Genomic DNA, 16,144 nt, shown 5'->3' with positions numbered 1-16,144 from the left:
TCCCTGTAGTTTTCATAGCAGGATCATGGGAGAACAGAAGCAGGAATTTGTGGAAAGGATGGGGGAGTAGTCATGCTGTCCAGTGATGTTAGTTCCTGTGTCATGCCGTGCCAACTGGTGTGAATGAAATTTAGTGTGACAAGCCAGTTTATTGATCAAAAAGCCACAGTTCCATAATGCAGTGGTTTTCAACCAGTGTGCTGTGGCACCCTGGGGTGCCTTGAATAATTGTCAGGGGTGCCATGGACAATTCTGGCTTCTGGCCCTCTTTGCTTCCTTCCCTCCTCTGATGCCCTCATGTCTCTGCTTCCAAAAGGCTTGAACAGCTGTTTGTTGCAGCAGCTGCCCTGGCTACGAGCCCTGCAGGTGAATGGTGCCTCTGGGGCTGGCCAGGCAGTGTTTCCCAGGCTCCTGTGGGGTATTGTAAGAAGGCACCTCTCTTTGGGGCAGGAGGGGCAGCTCAGAGCAGCTGTCTGAAGGACTCCCAAGGAGAGGGGAGAGGAGGCTGAGGGAGCACTCCACAAGGGAGGGTGTTCCAAAAAAGGGTGAGAGGCTGCCAGCTCTGCAGGCAAGGAGTGACATAACAGGGCTCCTGAGCCCCACAGGGGTGCCACAGAAACAGTGTAGTTGGTCTAGCAAGTGTTAGGAAATGGGATAGATATACTAGCATTGCAGTAGTGAAAACTAATGCAATATTCCCCAAGTCTGAATGTGCCTTCAACTTCTCCCCACCTGCTGGCCTTCTTACAAGCACCACAAGCCCTTCTCCCTGGTGATAACAAAATACAATGATTAGTGGGGGTTGATCCACTAGGGCAAATAAGACACAGCCTCACTAGCTTCAGCCTGGTCTCAGCTAACACACACTACCTGCTTTCTCACTTAGTGGATCTCCCTGCCTATCAGCTTCCTCCTTCTCCTTATGGCTCATCCACTTCTGTTTGCCCCACTGCTTTCACCCAGGAAAACCCACAGTTTAGTGCTAAGTCAGAACAAACAGCTATCAGGTTTTCTGTGACAGCAGTAAAGTGAGTGCTTTCCTGGTGTAAGTGGCAGGGCAAAGGCTCTTGGAGCCCTTGGAACCCTGCCTAGAAAGCATGAGACATGTGGAAAACCAGAAAGAACAAAGCTTGGACAAGCCCCAAGTCTCACTGCTGCCCTTTGTAGGAGGGAGAAGGATGGGGACAAAGCTAGAATTAACTGACTCCATCTCTCATTGGTTCTGGATCTGCCTGTCACTGACTCTGGCTCCACCTACTGTGGATCTCCATGTTTTCCACCTTCTGGTCCCCATGAGCAGCAGCCATCGCTGACTGCCAGAAGATTAAGCTTCTCAGGACTACCCTCCAAGTGGATATCTCCTTGCAGGCAAAATAAATAAGTAAGCACTAACCATCTCAGTGGCCAGGACAGGCAGCTTGGACCACAGAAGGCCTCATAGCCTCCAAGTGGCATCTCTCCGACTGCTGCAGAAGCACCACAGCCTTGGCAATGGAAGCATTAAACCATTTTAATTTGGGAAGAGCTACAGAGGAATGTTGAGGCTGGTAGTCCAAGCCAGGCAGGAGGACTATCAATCCTGGCAAAGAGAACTTGTTTTCGCTTGAGGCGCAGATTGCAAGACATAAGGAGGCAGTGAAGGAGGTTTCAAAGAGAGCTACTGAAAGCCTCCAACAGATTTGAGAATGCAGGAAATGGCCTTATACTGAGTGAAAACCATTGGTCCATCTAGCTCATTACTGTCTACACTGGCTGGCAGAGTTTCAGGCAGAAGTTTCTCCCAGCCTTATCTAGAAATGGGGATTGGACCTGGAACCTTCTGCATGCAAAGCAGATTCCTGACCAATAATACTGAGTCAGACCATTGGTCTATCTAGCTCAGTATTGTCTACACCAACTGGCAGTGACACTCCAGGATTTCAGGCAGGAGTCTCTCCCACCTGGAGACCTTCCACATAGGCTCTCTTTCCAATTTCTTTTTTTCCTAACTGGCTACAGAGCTGGTTTTCGAAGTAGTTTTGTCATGCTCCAGACAAGTGGCAGGGAACATCTGCATTAGGATACATTGTTTGCAGGGTAGGTTTTTCACTCACTACAACAACAATAATAATAATTTATTATTTATACCCCTCCCTTGGTTTCCCCAGCCACTCTGGGCAGCTTCCAACAAAGTATTAAAATACAGTAGTCTGTTAAACATTAAAACCTTCCCTAAACAGGGCTGCCTTCAGATGTCTTCTAAAAGTAGTTGTTCTTCTCTTTGACATCTGATGGGAGGGCATTTCACAAGCCAGGCGCCACTACCAAGAAGGCCCTCTGCCTGGTTCCCTGTAACCTCACTTCTCACAGTGAGGGAACCACCAGAAGGCCCTCGGCACTGGACCTCAGTGTCCAGGCAGATTGATGGAGGTGGAGACGCTCCTTCAGGTATACTGGACCGAGGCCGTTTAGGGCTTTAAAGGTCAGCACCAACACTTTGAATTGTGCTCGGAAATGTACTGGGAGCCAATGTAGATCTTTCAAGACCAGGGTTATGTGGTCTCGGTGGCCACTCCCAGTCACCAGTCTAGCTGTCGCATTCTGGATTAGTTGCAGTTTCTCTGGAAGACAGACATGGCTAGAAGCTTGCATTGTATTCTTTAACAGCCATCATTACCAGTGATAGAGAATTTGAAACTCACAATCCTTTCGTGACTTTTTCTTCTTAGTAAGGTGAGTATTAATTAAAAACCATTGCTTATTCCAACACACCTCAGCCCATTTGCAAATGTATCTTAATTTCATAACAATGCAAGAAGAGCCTTATTGGATTGGAAGCAGGGTCCATCAAGTCTAACTCATAATTTTATCATCCTGTTTCTGACAGTGTTCAGCCAGATGTTTCCAGGAAGTCTATAAACAGGGCATGAAAGCAAGAGTCATACCCCAGTTTGTTTCCAGCAACAACACCAGCACCCCGCAAGATAGATAAATAACATGCAGGCATCCTTGACAGGCCATTCCTTTGTGAATCCTCACCGTTGTTTGCCCATTGACAGCACTGAGATCATACACCCAGTTAGTCTTTAGCTACAACCTGGTGATTATCAGTGTGAGGTAATACAGAACCAGGTTAATCCATTGGTAGCACAGGTGTTCTGAATCCCTGCTGAAATATAAGAGGCCTCATCTATATTGACATTTTGCTAGCATTTGAAAATGCACCTGTTTACACAGAAATTCCTTTCGTGTCTCTATCCAAATTTCTTGTCAACTGCTGTGTTAAGCGCAGTCTTAATAGGGGGGGGCGGGTTGTTGCAAATTTTAATGATTATATTTATATTTTCATGTTTGTATAACTGGTTTTTATGCTTTGCGAACTACTTAGAAGCCTATTTCAGCATTAAGAAGTATATGCATTACTTAAATTATCATTACCTCCCATGCACACCTTTTAAAGTCATCCAAGTCAGCTCCCATCTATAGTCCTAGCAGCAGCCTTAGAACTGCATCCTACAACCCAGCTGTCCACTACTAAACTGCTTTCCAGGCCTGATTAGTGCCCTGGAGGTGTGGGTGATCTCCCACCCCAAGGGTGATGGGCAGTCTGACACATTTTTTGTGAGTTTAAGAAGCTCTCTGGCATGGCACACAGCAATGCTACTCTAACAAAGGCATCAGCCTGATTAAATTACCACAGGATTGGATTACTGCACCATGCTCTATATGGTGCTTTCATTGTACTTGATCCAGAAGCTGCAGTTAGTGCAGAATTGCTGGCAGGAGTGAGACCCTATCAGCTTATAACACCTTTGCTCAGATACCTGCACTGGTTGCCATTCATTGGATGCAATCCCATTTTCTGCACTCATCATCTCTTTCTTTCTACACTCTTCAAAGGTTGGGGACCAGATTCTGGAGGTGAATGGCCACAGCTTCCTCAGCATCCCCCATGATGAGGCAGTAAAGCTGCTCAAGTCTTCACGTCACCTCATAATGACTGTCAAAGACATTGGAAGACTGCCTCATGCTCGGACCACTGTAGACGAGACCAAGTGGATCACCAGTTCCCAAATTGGTGAGACGGCAGTCAACTTGGCAGGGTTTGTATCTTTTTACCAAGGCTTTTCCATTCTTCTGTGGTTGCTAAGACGGTCTCTTAATTTCCATATTCATAAAAGTCTTGGCAGAGAGAGATGGCTGAAGACATTTTGATGCCTGAGGCAAGGAACAAGCTGCCCACCCACTCCACCCAACCCCAATTAAAAATAAAGAAGCTGGTTGAACTGGCACTTTAAACTTATCCCAAACTATTAACTGAGATTTTTTTTGGGAAGCAGTTTGTGAATGACATCAAATAAATAAATAACCATATAGGATTCAACAGCTTCATGGAGGATAAGCTATCCAAGTCTACTAGCCACTACAACTATGTTCTATATCCACCATCAGAAGTCACATTCCTCTGTATTCCAGTTGCTGGTCATCACAGATGGGGGAAGTGCTCTTGTCCTGCTAGTAGGCTTCCCACTGGGGCATCTGGTTGGCCTCTGTAAGAACTGGGTGCTGGGCTAGGTAGGCCATTTGACATACCCAGCAGCCAGACACTTCTTATGTTCTACCTCTTTCTACCTCTCCTGATGGAAGCAGCGTGCCTATGGCAATCACAACTGGAAAAAGTGCTGTTGCACTCAGTTCCTGCTTTTGGGCTTCCCATAGCAGGGTAATCCCACCCATGAGGCAACCGCCACATGTGGCAGGGTCCACAGGGGAAGCAGATCCTGATGTAGATCTTTATTCTCTCCTTGTTCATGATGTAGGACTTTACTCACCCCTTCCATTGAGGTGGTAGCATCATTTTGTGGTTTGTCTCAGGAACCAAAATGTCATCAGTTGGCCCTGTCCTATAGGTTGGTCACTGGGAGAACTTGATGCTGAGCTATGGTGCCCTTTGGCCTGATCCAGAGGGGCTCTAATTATGTTCTTTAGACAGTCTTCTTCTGAGGGCAGCACCACCAAGTGCGCTTGAGAGGTGACAAGACTGAGAGAGGGACCCAGTGCTATTTTTCTAGAGAAAGAGGTGGTGGAACTCACCACGCACGATTCCCTTGTTCTCTTATAATGGCAATGGTGCCCATCTGAGAGGTGCCAGAACTGAGTTCCTGTGAGTTCTAGCTGGGAAAAAATGCCCTAGAAGGGCCTCCCCTGAAGATCTCAAAACCCATCACAGGAAAGTTCTCATTCTGCCTAATTGTAGGTGGGTGGCCCTGTGGCAGGTTCTTTAATAGGACAAAAGGCCCTGTTCTCTCAAATCTTGATGTTCAGGTGTTAGGATGTAAGTTTCTTGGTTCATCTGCATGTTGTGGTGGTTGTTTTAGAAAGATCAAGCCTTCAGTGATGACCTTCAAATGCAAATACAGTGGTACCTCGGTTTACAAACTTAATCTGTTCTGGAAGTCCGTTCTTAAACCGAAACCGTTCTTAAACCAAGGCACACTTTCCCTAATGAGGCCTCCAGCTGCTGGTGCCCTTCCACCATTTGGCCTCCATTCTTAGACTGAGGTAAAGTTTGCAAACCGGGACACTACTTCCAGTTTTGTGCAGTTCATAAACCAAATAGTTCGTAAACAGGGTTGTTCTTAAACGGAGGTACCACTGTACTACAAATGTTTAAAACCCAGATTCTGGGAACATTGACAAATTTGTGCAGAATTTCATTTCAGCTGGTTCAAAGAAGTGGGGGAAATCACACACAGCTTTTCAGAAAAGCTTTCCAGAGCCGTCTGAACAGGGACAAATGTTTTTGCCCTATTTGTGTGTGTATGTGTGTTGAAGTAATTGAGATACATTCCCTGACTTGCCACATTCTGAGGGAGGTTTCATTACTCCTTGTAGTGCATGAAGAAATATACTATTAAATCGCTGCTTCAGCAATGTGGGGATACATCCACTTCCCATGAGGGCAGCGCTGCTTTGTTTGCCTCAGTAATGTCATCAAATGTTGTTAGCTACATAGCATCCGAACAGCATCTCATTCATCGTATGATCCCTAATTGGCTGGGATCACACAGCAAGAGAGGGAAATGGTGTTGGATAAATGAATGGTGTTGTCCCATAGCATTGTATCTAATGCTAGTCTTAGGCCTCATCTGCACTATATATTTAAAGCAACATTGATGGTTGGATGGCACCTTTTACGCCTCCTTCTGGCAACTCCTGCGGCTCAAATGGTGCCAAATGTATTGCTGTGCTTTCTTTTGGACCATTATCAGTGAGACTGAGAGGGTGGTCTTGTCCTCTGGGCAGCCCAGGACCTCCATACACACTGCCCAGACATGTGCTTCTGTAAGGTCACTTCAGTGCTGCTAACACAGCAAAAACAACACAGGAGGCAGCAGTTATGAGTTTCTGGTCTCTGCAGCCACAGCAGGTGTGGTGGGTCTCCAGCTGTTTGACTCCACTTCCACAGGCACACTTCATTGTGTCTCAAGACAGATAGATGCCAACATACTACTTTAAAATGTCATGGCTTCCCCCAAATATCCTGGGAACTGTTAAGGTTTAACAGTCTATCCCTCTTTCCAGAGAATTCTGTGAATTAAAGCTTTGAGAGGGGAACAGAAAGTCTTCTAACAGCTCTTAGCACCCTTAAAATACAGGTCCCAGAATTCTTTAGGGAAAGTCATGACTGTTTAAATTTGTATCACACTGTTAGGGTTTGTATCACACTGTTAGGGTGCCGATGTGTCCGTACTCAAAATAGGCCTACATGCCCTCCATCATTTCTCCAATGAAAATAAAAAAATAAGGATGTCCTATTCCATCATCATCATCATCATTATTAATACCCTGTCCATCTGCATTGCCCCAGCCACTCTGGGAGACTTCCAACATATATAGAAACATAATAAAACATTAAACATTAAAAAACCTCCCCTATACAGGACTGCCTTTAGGCGGTTTCTAAAGGTTGTATAGTTACATATCTCCTTGACTCGGGGGTCGCATAACTCCATGTCCTTTAACACTTATCTGATGGAAATAGAGATATCCTTAAAAAAAAGTGGGACATTCCAGGATCAAATCTGAAACCAGGATGGCTTCTGTACATCCAGGACTTTTCCTGCAAAATAGGGACACTCAGAAGGTCTGGACCTATCAAAAATAATGGGCCTGACTGACTTACAGTCATTAATTTCAATGGACCTACTACGAGTAGAATGAGTGAAAATTAACTGCCACCCTAATTTGTGGCACAAATTTCACCACAGGTAAAAGGAAAATAATAACCAAAGAAAGACTCATCATTCTTTTCACTTTCAATTTCTTTTTTTGAGGCTTAGTAGCTAAGATCTCTTTTTACCTAGATTTTGTACTCCCAGTTGGTACTCCCATTAGTTGGTGCTAATGATGACTGTTTTTACTCTAGGGTCTCTGGAGATCACACAGCAGAGGGGATAGCAAAGGTAAGAGACATCCAGGCTCACAAAGCAGGTCAAAGGATTGCTTCTGAAATGTTGTTTGGACTTTGCAGAAGTTTGAAGCAACTCATGAAAGCTGCCCAAAGCAAAATCTGTTCCCACTAGTGTAGGGATGGGTAACTGGACTTGTCCATTGTCCATGGGTCACTTTTGACAGGTGAGCAGGGCCACCAACCTGTCAACCCCATGGTGTCATTTGATGATTCTTCCTTTGCAGACCAGGCTTCAACTGAAGCTGAGGCTCCAAAAATTCCTGTTGAAAGCAGGGCTTGCTGAATGTAAATAACACTGAATACAAGCCTCACTGCCAAGGAATGATGAGGAGCAGTAATTATTCCTTGGTAGCCATGGTTGGCCTGGACAGGCTTCACCTGTCACACATCTGATGTTGCATGGTGTCAAGTGAGTGAAAGGTGTGTGTGCCCATGGGTGAAACTGGCCAGCCTAATTCCTAACCCCTGTGAAAGAGATAAAATCAAATCAGCTGGTAGGGGGAAGCTAATAACCATCAGGGTCACAACAGACATGAAGCAGGAACTTAACCTTTTCAACCTCTGTTAAGGTCCTGCATAAAAAACCCCTTTTTAAGTTCCTATTTGCAAAAGGAGATGTGTGGCATCATTCTCACAGATTTAATCTTCCCTTTTTCTTTTGAGATGGGAGCCAGGAAAGAGAGTTAGAAATAAGAAACAGGCAAAAGCATGTGACGCAGAGGGAGGGAGAGAATGACCAGGAGCATTGGACAGGGCGGAATCCCATCTGCAGTATTGGTTTACTGCCCACATTTTATAGACTCGGGACTTCAATCTAATTGAAGTCATGGCTGGGGTTTTTTACAGGACCTTGCAGAGAATTGAGAATTAGTTATTAGTTACTCTGAAGCATGAGAGGCAGCAATCAAGTGCATCCGTGCCTCCATTTTGTATAAACCATGGGGACTTTTCACATGAACACTATGAATTGCACACACATGGCTGCTTTAAACACACACAAACTATCATGAACACAAAAACATGACAACTGAGTCAACAGCTTCTGCCTGGTGGTGCCAGATCACACCCAGCTCCTAACCCAGACTTCCATGCAGGGGGCCCTGTCACTACCTTTGCAGAGGACAGTCCTCTATCTGATTGTTTGAAGGACTGTCCTGGTCCAAGTCCAGACCCATATACAGAAAGAACAGAAGGGACCTGGTGGTCTCCCATCCAGAGTGAACACGTTGATAGCAGCCCCACAGATTACCTGAAGGGAATGTGTGGAGAGTCTCCAGGGGCAGACAGAGACACCTGGAGAGCCACATTTGGCCCCTGGGCCTGAGGTTCCCCATCCCTGCTTTAGGTTGTGGCTTTCATATGCAGGGGGAGGACACCCAATGCCCCCCCTTACAATGATTGTAGGTAAGAAAGCTATCATCTGGAGTCCAGCTGGGGGCAGGCTGATTTGTAGGGCAGTGCACTGCTCCCTCTAATGATTCAACCTCCACTGTTGTCTCTTCTTCCAAAGGCTCTGCTTTCTATTTACAGAGAGGGTGGCATCTCCACGGGGAAGAATTCCAATATGCAGTCTCCATCTGTAACCTAAAATAGAGCATTCCAGGAAGTGATTTACCACATGGTTCTACTGACTGTGTAAACTGGCCTTCTGGGAACTGAGATGTGTGCCTGTGCACTTATCACAAAAGGAGCCTGGTCCTTGGATTTTCTTCTCTCATTGCTGTAGGCAGCAAAAAGTAAATCAGTGCTTATCACTGTCCTCCTGCAGAGCTTTCGAACCTGCGTCATCAGGAGCCGGTCCAATTCCCTCGAGCTGCATCGTGCCCCAAACAATTGTGTGAGATTCCAATTGCGCCAGTGGTGTCAGTTGCAGCAGGGCATTCCTCATTTCTTAAAAATGGAAATGAGCTGCTAAGTTCTGCAGGTGGCTTTTGCTGATAAAAAGATTTACAAGGGTCTCTCTTCAGTGTGTTGACTGTCGTTGCAGCTTGCCAGAGCCAACTCTGTTGCTGCCTCCAGGGCGGAAGTTATTGCAAACAGTTTGCGTGCCGCCATGTGTTAGGAGAAAATGTCTGTTCACGAAAACACTTGTCATGTTTGGAATCGCTCTGAAGAATTTGGCTGTAATGTTAAACTTGCTCATGTGGGAGTAAGGCCCATTCAACTCAATAGGTCTTACTTCTGAGTTATAGGGACGGGAACGGAATTAGATTTTTCTTGCAGCTGAATGAGAAACTACCTAATTTACACTTCCCAGATCAATATGTGAAGAGATAATACAAATGCCCTTTGTAATTTGTACTTCTCCAGGTTTTGTGATGCGGTTCTTCAACCGATGTATACAAAAAGCCACGTGTTATGGAGAAATATGCCTTAAAATGCATGGTATTTTGGAAAATAACATACAGATATATTAGAGGAAATTACTTGCAAAATGTGTTTAGTCAAACTGGCATGCAACAATGTGTTCATGATGAGAAATTTGTTAAAGAATTTTTCACGAGGATTTTTTAATACAGTCATACCTCATGTTACGTTTGCTTCAGGTTGAGCGTTTTCAGGTTGCGTCCTGCAGCGACCTGGAAGTACCGGAAAGGGTTACTTCTGGGTTTCAACGCTCGTGCATGCATAGACGGGCAAAATGACATCATGCACATGCGCAGAAGCAGTGAATCGCGATCTGTGCACACGCAGACGTGGGTTGTGTTCCTTTCAGGTTGCGAACGGGATCCATTCGCAACCAGAGGTACCACTGCACATATAATTACAACTTGCTGAAGCAATGTAGGGAACTGGATATAAAGTTGGAAAAATGACATGCAGAAATTGAAATTCCCCAGTTCATCCATTTCAGGGCTAACCCTTCTAAAGGTGATCTGGACATGACTTTCCAAGAGATTGATTGCAACATGTTTCTGGACATGACTTTCCAAGAGATTGATTGCCTTTTTGAGAAGTAATTCAGATGTTCAGGGAGAAAGCTGAAATAGCTCTAGTGGTATATAATAAATAATCAGGACAGTTAAAAGAAAGCACTTCTTCATGCAGCAGATAATTAAACTTTGGAACTCTCTCCCACAGGATGGCTACAAACTTCAATGACTTAAAAAGGAGGATTAGGAAAATTCTCTCAATTTTCCACTTCTGCACAACAGTCAGGCAATATTTCATGTCCACATATCATGTTTGGGCCACACTAAGCTTTTTATGGGGGGGGGGCTTGCCCTTTAGGGTCCTCCCTAAACCGACTGATGCCTCTTTCGTGCATGGATCCAATAACTGATGAGGAGTTCGCTATTAGTACATTGGACTATTCTGTGATCCTCCATTGATCTTTCTAATTTTGGTCACTAGAGTCTGACCTCTCTTGAAGCAACAGCACTGTTGTGTGCTACCCCAATCTCTGAGCGCTGTGAGATTCCAGGGTTCTAAGCTCTTACCCAGGGTTTGGTTTCCTCAGAATGAGAGACAGCAGACAGTGGCATCCTTATAATATATGGTTTATTTACACGTATATACAATCTGAGTTTGTGATGGAGGGGCTTACAGCATTAACACCCAAAGAAGGTCTTGCTACTCCCATAACCACATATTTGGATTCCAGCAGAAATCAGGCATGGTTCTGACTCCCTGGCTTCCCATCCTGCAACTTTTTTCTAATTTCCAGCTTATGCACCTCAGCTCTGACCTTTGTCTTTCTAACTACCAGTGAGCTCAAGGAGGGAGCTCCACCCATTTGCAGTCTAGCACAGAGCCACTTCCTTTGTTACCTTAAGGGTCCATTCTTAGAGGACCATTACCAAGAAACTCATCTGGTTCTCCAGCAATTTGAATCCAGGAAACTGAAGGGACTCTAGCATACAGCCTAACACACACACACACACACACACACACACACACACACCAAACTCACAACGGTGCCCATCCCATCTTTTCAACCTCAGCAGCAGTTGCGACTTTGTACTCAAGCAACAAAAGAGAAGGAACCACACCAATGGGAGTGGGTTGGAAGGGGAGAGTGCCAGAAGCAAATCCATTAGGTGCAATTATACTTTCATGAATTATTCCTCACATGTTCTGAGTATCTTTCCCAAGGGAAATTATTCAGTAGTGAAATAGATGCAAAGTCTGTGTCTCCTTTCATAAATATTCCTCTTAGGAACAAAAGAAGCTGTCTTCTACTGAATCAGACCATTGATCCTTCTTGCCTACACTGACTGGCAGGGGCTTCCAGGATTCTAGACAGTTGACCTTCCCAGCCTTAACTGGTGATGCCAGGGATTGAAACTGCTGCCTTGTGCATGCAGGGCAAGCACCCTGCTGCTGAACTACAACCCTTCCCCTCATTATTTCAGAGAGTACCAAGGAATAATTGCTAGAGAGCAACAGGGGAAGATGGCTTTGAGAAAGGATTAGAACACAGGGAAATCTTCTATAAAATATATTATACCAAATGGAGCCTCCAGGTTTTGAGGTGCTCTACCAGGGATTACCACCTTCTCGGGGTTGGAACAATGGCAGGATTAATAGAATTTCAGGGGTGCTTGTAGGCATCCAAATATATCCCTCCTCCCAGTGCATCCTGAACAGATGACTCTCCAGCCTCCAGCAAGGGACAACCACCCCTCTAAGGAAATTGGGTCTCTAGCCAGACTGCTCACCCCACCAAGAAGTTTCTCTTCATAGTCAGCCACAGTCTTCTCTCTTGCAGCCTAAGGCTATGAGATCTAGTTTTGCCTTTTTGGGCAGCAGTGGAGAGCACGCTTCTCTTCTATGTGACTGGAATGTTTAATTCAGGGGTCAGCAAACTTTTTCAGCAGGGGGCCGGTCCACTGTCCCTCTGACCTTGTGGCGGCCAGACTATACTTTGGAAGAAAAATATGAACGAATTCCTATGCCCGACAAAGAACCCAGAGATGCATTTTAAATAAAAGGGCACATTCTACTCATGTAAAAACACCAGGCAGGCCCCACAAAGAACCCAGAGATGCATTTTAAATAAAAGGGCACATTCTACTCATGTAAAAACACGCTGATTCCTGGACCGTCCACGGGCCGGATTGAGAAGGTGATTGGGCTGCATCTGGCCCCGGGGCCTTAGTTTGCCTACCCATGGCTTAATTGAACTCAAATCGTGCCTTTAGCTTGCCTGGTAGGAGGACAGATAGGGACATGAGGGTATGTGGGAAAACTAGTGTATTGTACAAAGGGAAAATTTGCATCCTTTGCTCTGCCCACTTTTGCCTGGGCTCTGCCCACCACTGGCACATGGCCACTAGAAGGCTAGCTAGATGAGGATTAGCCCCACCTCCAGAGGAAAAACACTCTCCACTCCGAGGGATGTAAGAAGCCTGCGATTTCCATTCTGACCTGTATTCACCACAATCAACGCTGTTTCCATTCTGCTGCTCTATGGTTTCCCCTAGAGACAGTATGTTAATCATCTCAATATCCACTATTTAACTGAAGCTATGTAAGTTACAGAATTATGTAGCTATTTATGTTACATATATATCCATTTCAAACATTGAAACAATGTTGAAAACATCATTCATTACATATTTGCAGGCTTAATACTGAGGTGAATGAATACTGATTGCATTCACTTGAACGATTTCTGTTCCTAACCACAGAGAAACATGCAAACTGCAGCAGCTCCCGCTGCTTCCATTTTGGTTTTCGTCATAATTCTCATTCTCTAGACACCACACATGGCCCCCAAAAGCTTGCCCAGAAGGGAATGTGGCCCCCTAAATGGAAAAGCATTCCCTATTCCTGCTTAAAATGAATCGGGCTGCCATCATCAGGGGTCTTATGGAATCCTGGCTAGGAACAAGAAAGGGACCTTCTCAATCAGACTCAAGTGTTAACAATTGCTGATTATTCCAAGGGCCAAAAGATTCCCCACCAGCAGGCCACCTACTCTGAAACCTTTTGAGAGCAACTGGATTGATTTTAATGGAGGAACGCTTTACAATGCTAGCCACTCTCCTACATTTCCCACTCATTCTATTCCTCTGTCTGCAGCTGATGAAGGTTCTTTGCCCATTTTTATATTTAAAGAACAGCCTAAAAATCAAGGCATAATGCAAAAATAAAATTATGCAAAGGTTCTAATTTTAAAGTGAAGAGACTCTCCCAGACACTTGAATGCAAGGCAGGATAATGAACCGTCTATTTTTGGAGTTTGGACGTGGTATGAGATGGCAAAGAGACTTGTATGGGAGGGGCGGAGTAGTAGCTTAGTGGCAGAGTGCATCTGCTGATATCAAATCATCCTGGGTATTAAATGCATTAAAGGGCAGGAGAGAATGCACAGACTACTTCAGGGACAGCCAACTTTGTGTCTCCAGATAAGCTGAACTACAAATCCAGTGTGGTGTCGTAGAGTGGTAGACTAGGATCCAAGAGACTAGGTCTGGTGAACTCCCTCTTAAAGGTAAAGGGAACCCTGACCATTAGGTCCAGTCATGACTGACTCTGGGGTTGCGGTGCTCATCTCGCTTTACTGGCCAAGGGAGCCGGCTTACAGCTTCCAGTTCATGTGGCCAGCATGACTAAGCCGCTTCTGGCAAACCAGAGCAGTGCACAGAAATGCCGTTTACCTTCCCGCCAGAGTGGTACCTATTTATCTACTTGCAGTTTGACATGCTTTCAAACTGCTAGGTTTGCAGGAGCAGGGACTGAGCAATGGGAGCTCACCCCATCGCTGGGATTAGAACCGCCGACCTTCTGATCGGCAAGTCGTAGGCTCTGTGGTTTAACCCGCGACCTGAACACCCTCTTAAGGGCTGCTTAATTGGTTTTTATGAAAAATTGAAGGGTCATCTAGTCCAACCGCCTGCAATGCAGGAATCTCAACTAAAGCATCCATGACAGATGACCATCCAACCTCGGCTTAAAAACCTCCAGGGAAGGAGGGTCTCATCCAGCAGGGTCTTGTTATATTCTTAATGAACTCCCATCATCCCTGACCTTTGGCCATGCTGGTTGGCACTGATGGCAGTTGGAGTCTAACAACACCAGGAGGGCATTGAGTTGACAAGTCATACTGGCATGCAGTATGCCACACAGCGCAGCCACGCATCCCAGCCACCTAACTGACCAGAAGTCCCACATTTGTTTTTTGTTTAAAAAATGGCACCCAGCACACAAGGCCCAGCACACAAGGCCCAGCACACAAGTCAGCATTTCTGGGGCAGGATTAGCTCATGTGTTCCCATTAGTCCAGTACACATACATACAAAAAATGCATGAATAAGGCCTTACTTGGGAAACAAGTCCCATTTTAATGGATGAGGGTTGTCATTGTCCCCCACCCCTCCAGCAATGCCTTTTGAGTAATACCATATGATGATGTATGGACGCTCCAAATGAGGCAGAGAGTGAGGGACATGAAAGCAAGAAACTGGGTGGAGGAAAGCTACCTTCAACCCTATGTTTCCCAGCAAACTCCACCCCCAAAAAAGACAATGCCATATTAGAAACAACAGTCTTCTTTCTCTTATGCAAAGAATGGAATTTATCTTCAATCTGGAGCACACACATGGCTCACCTGAGACCTTATGCTTATGTTAATCCTACTCAGACTAGATCCATTTGAAATAATGGGCATGGATTGCATAGGCTCCTTAATTTCAATGAATCTTCTCTGAGTAATACTGAGTTGGCATCAACCCAAAGAAAGGGTGATGTTATTCTTCAATTATGTTATTTTCTTCATGTACAAAGTCATAAGTGGCATTGGTCAAATAACCAATGGACTAAGATTTCTGCAGTCAGGTGATGGTGGCCCTGAAAAGTTCATTTCCCTTAATGCTCTTTCTCCTCCTCCCACTCCCAGCCATCTTTTTACAGAGGTCTGGCAGGATCCCAGGTAACCCTGAGCAGCTTGGTGAACCAAAGCCGTGTGATGCTGGAGGAGCAAGCACGTCATCTCCTGAATGAACCTGAGCGATCCACCATGGGCTATTACCTGGATGAGTACAAGGAGAACAACATTCCAGTTGATGCCCTTGTCATGGCTCTGTTTGAACTGCTCAACACTCACGCCAAGGTTAGATGGGAGAGGTCCAATCGCGAGGGTGGGGGTGGAATAATGAGCTAATCAGGGTTCTGGTAGGGGTTTCCAGCTTTTTCTTGACTTTCTGCTATGCGTGTTTACACACTGCATTGAGCAAGGGGAAAACAGGGTTTGCTTGCATACATGGGTTCCAACAAAACTTGCATCTGCTTGCATCTTCAGCTCATATCCGCTCACAGATTCCATCCATGAAATCAGGAATCCTTGTGAATAGTCAGGGTCCCTGATTGTGCTTATACAGTTTATTCTCAGACAGTTGGCATAGACATACGGTAGGTTCATTGTGTGAAATGAACGTAGTGGTGGGCTATGGGCTTACAACTACCCTCCCCCCATGTATTCAGTCTAACATGGGATCAACCCTCCTATGCCCACACAATCAAGACAGAGCATGAGAAAGGAGTGAGGAGGTTCCTGCTATGCATGCAGAAAACCAACTGTGTAGATGGTCCTAGGGCACAGCTCTGAATAAATTATTCAAAGGAAATAGCATTGCCAATTTCTTTATATCTGATAAGGTGCTCCTGTGTAATCTGTTGCTGCCAGACAGGCAGAAATGGAGACGGCCAATGATAGTTTGCTGCTGCCCCATGTGGTGAGTTAGTAGA

General features: G+C 45.4%; 1 protein-coding gene across 3 annotated transcripts in view; it reads left to right on the top strand.

Annotated features, from left to right (window-relative positions):
* The window catches only part of WHRN (whirlin), a 126,244-nt gene that overhangs the window by 79,640 nt on the left and 30,460 nt on the right, over positions 1-16,144 (top strand). For all 3 annotated transcript variants that reach the window (XM_081847525.1, XM_081847523.1, XM_081847524.1), the window contains exons 4-6: positions 3,880-4,082; positions 7,409-7,445; positions 15,297-15,509. In XM_081847525.1, the coding sequence (XP_081703651.1) occupies positions 3,880-4,082; positions 7,409-7,445; positions 15,297-15,509 (453 nt within the window). The remainder of the gene's footprint in view (positions 1-3,879; positions 4,083-7,408; positions 7,446-15,296; positions 15,510-16,144) is intronic.

This window comes from Podarcis erhardii (assembly GCF_964252035.2).
Source record: "Podarcis erhardii genome assembly, chromosome: Z".
NCBI classification, from domain to species: domain Eukaryota; kingdom Metazoa; phylum Chordata; class Lepidosauria; order Squamata; family Lacertidae; genus Podarcis; species Podarcis erhardii.
Note: the sequence above shows the minus strand (reverse complement) of the source record. Positions and strands in the feature narration are given on the sequence as shown.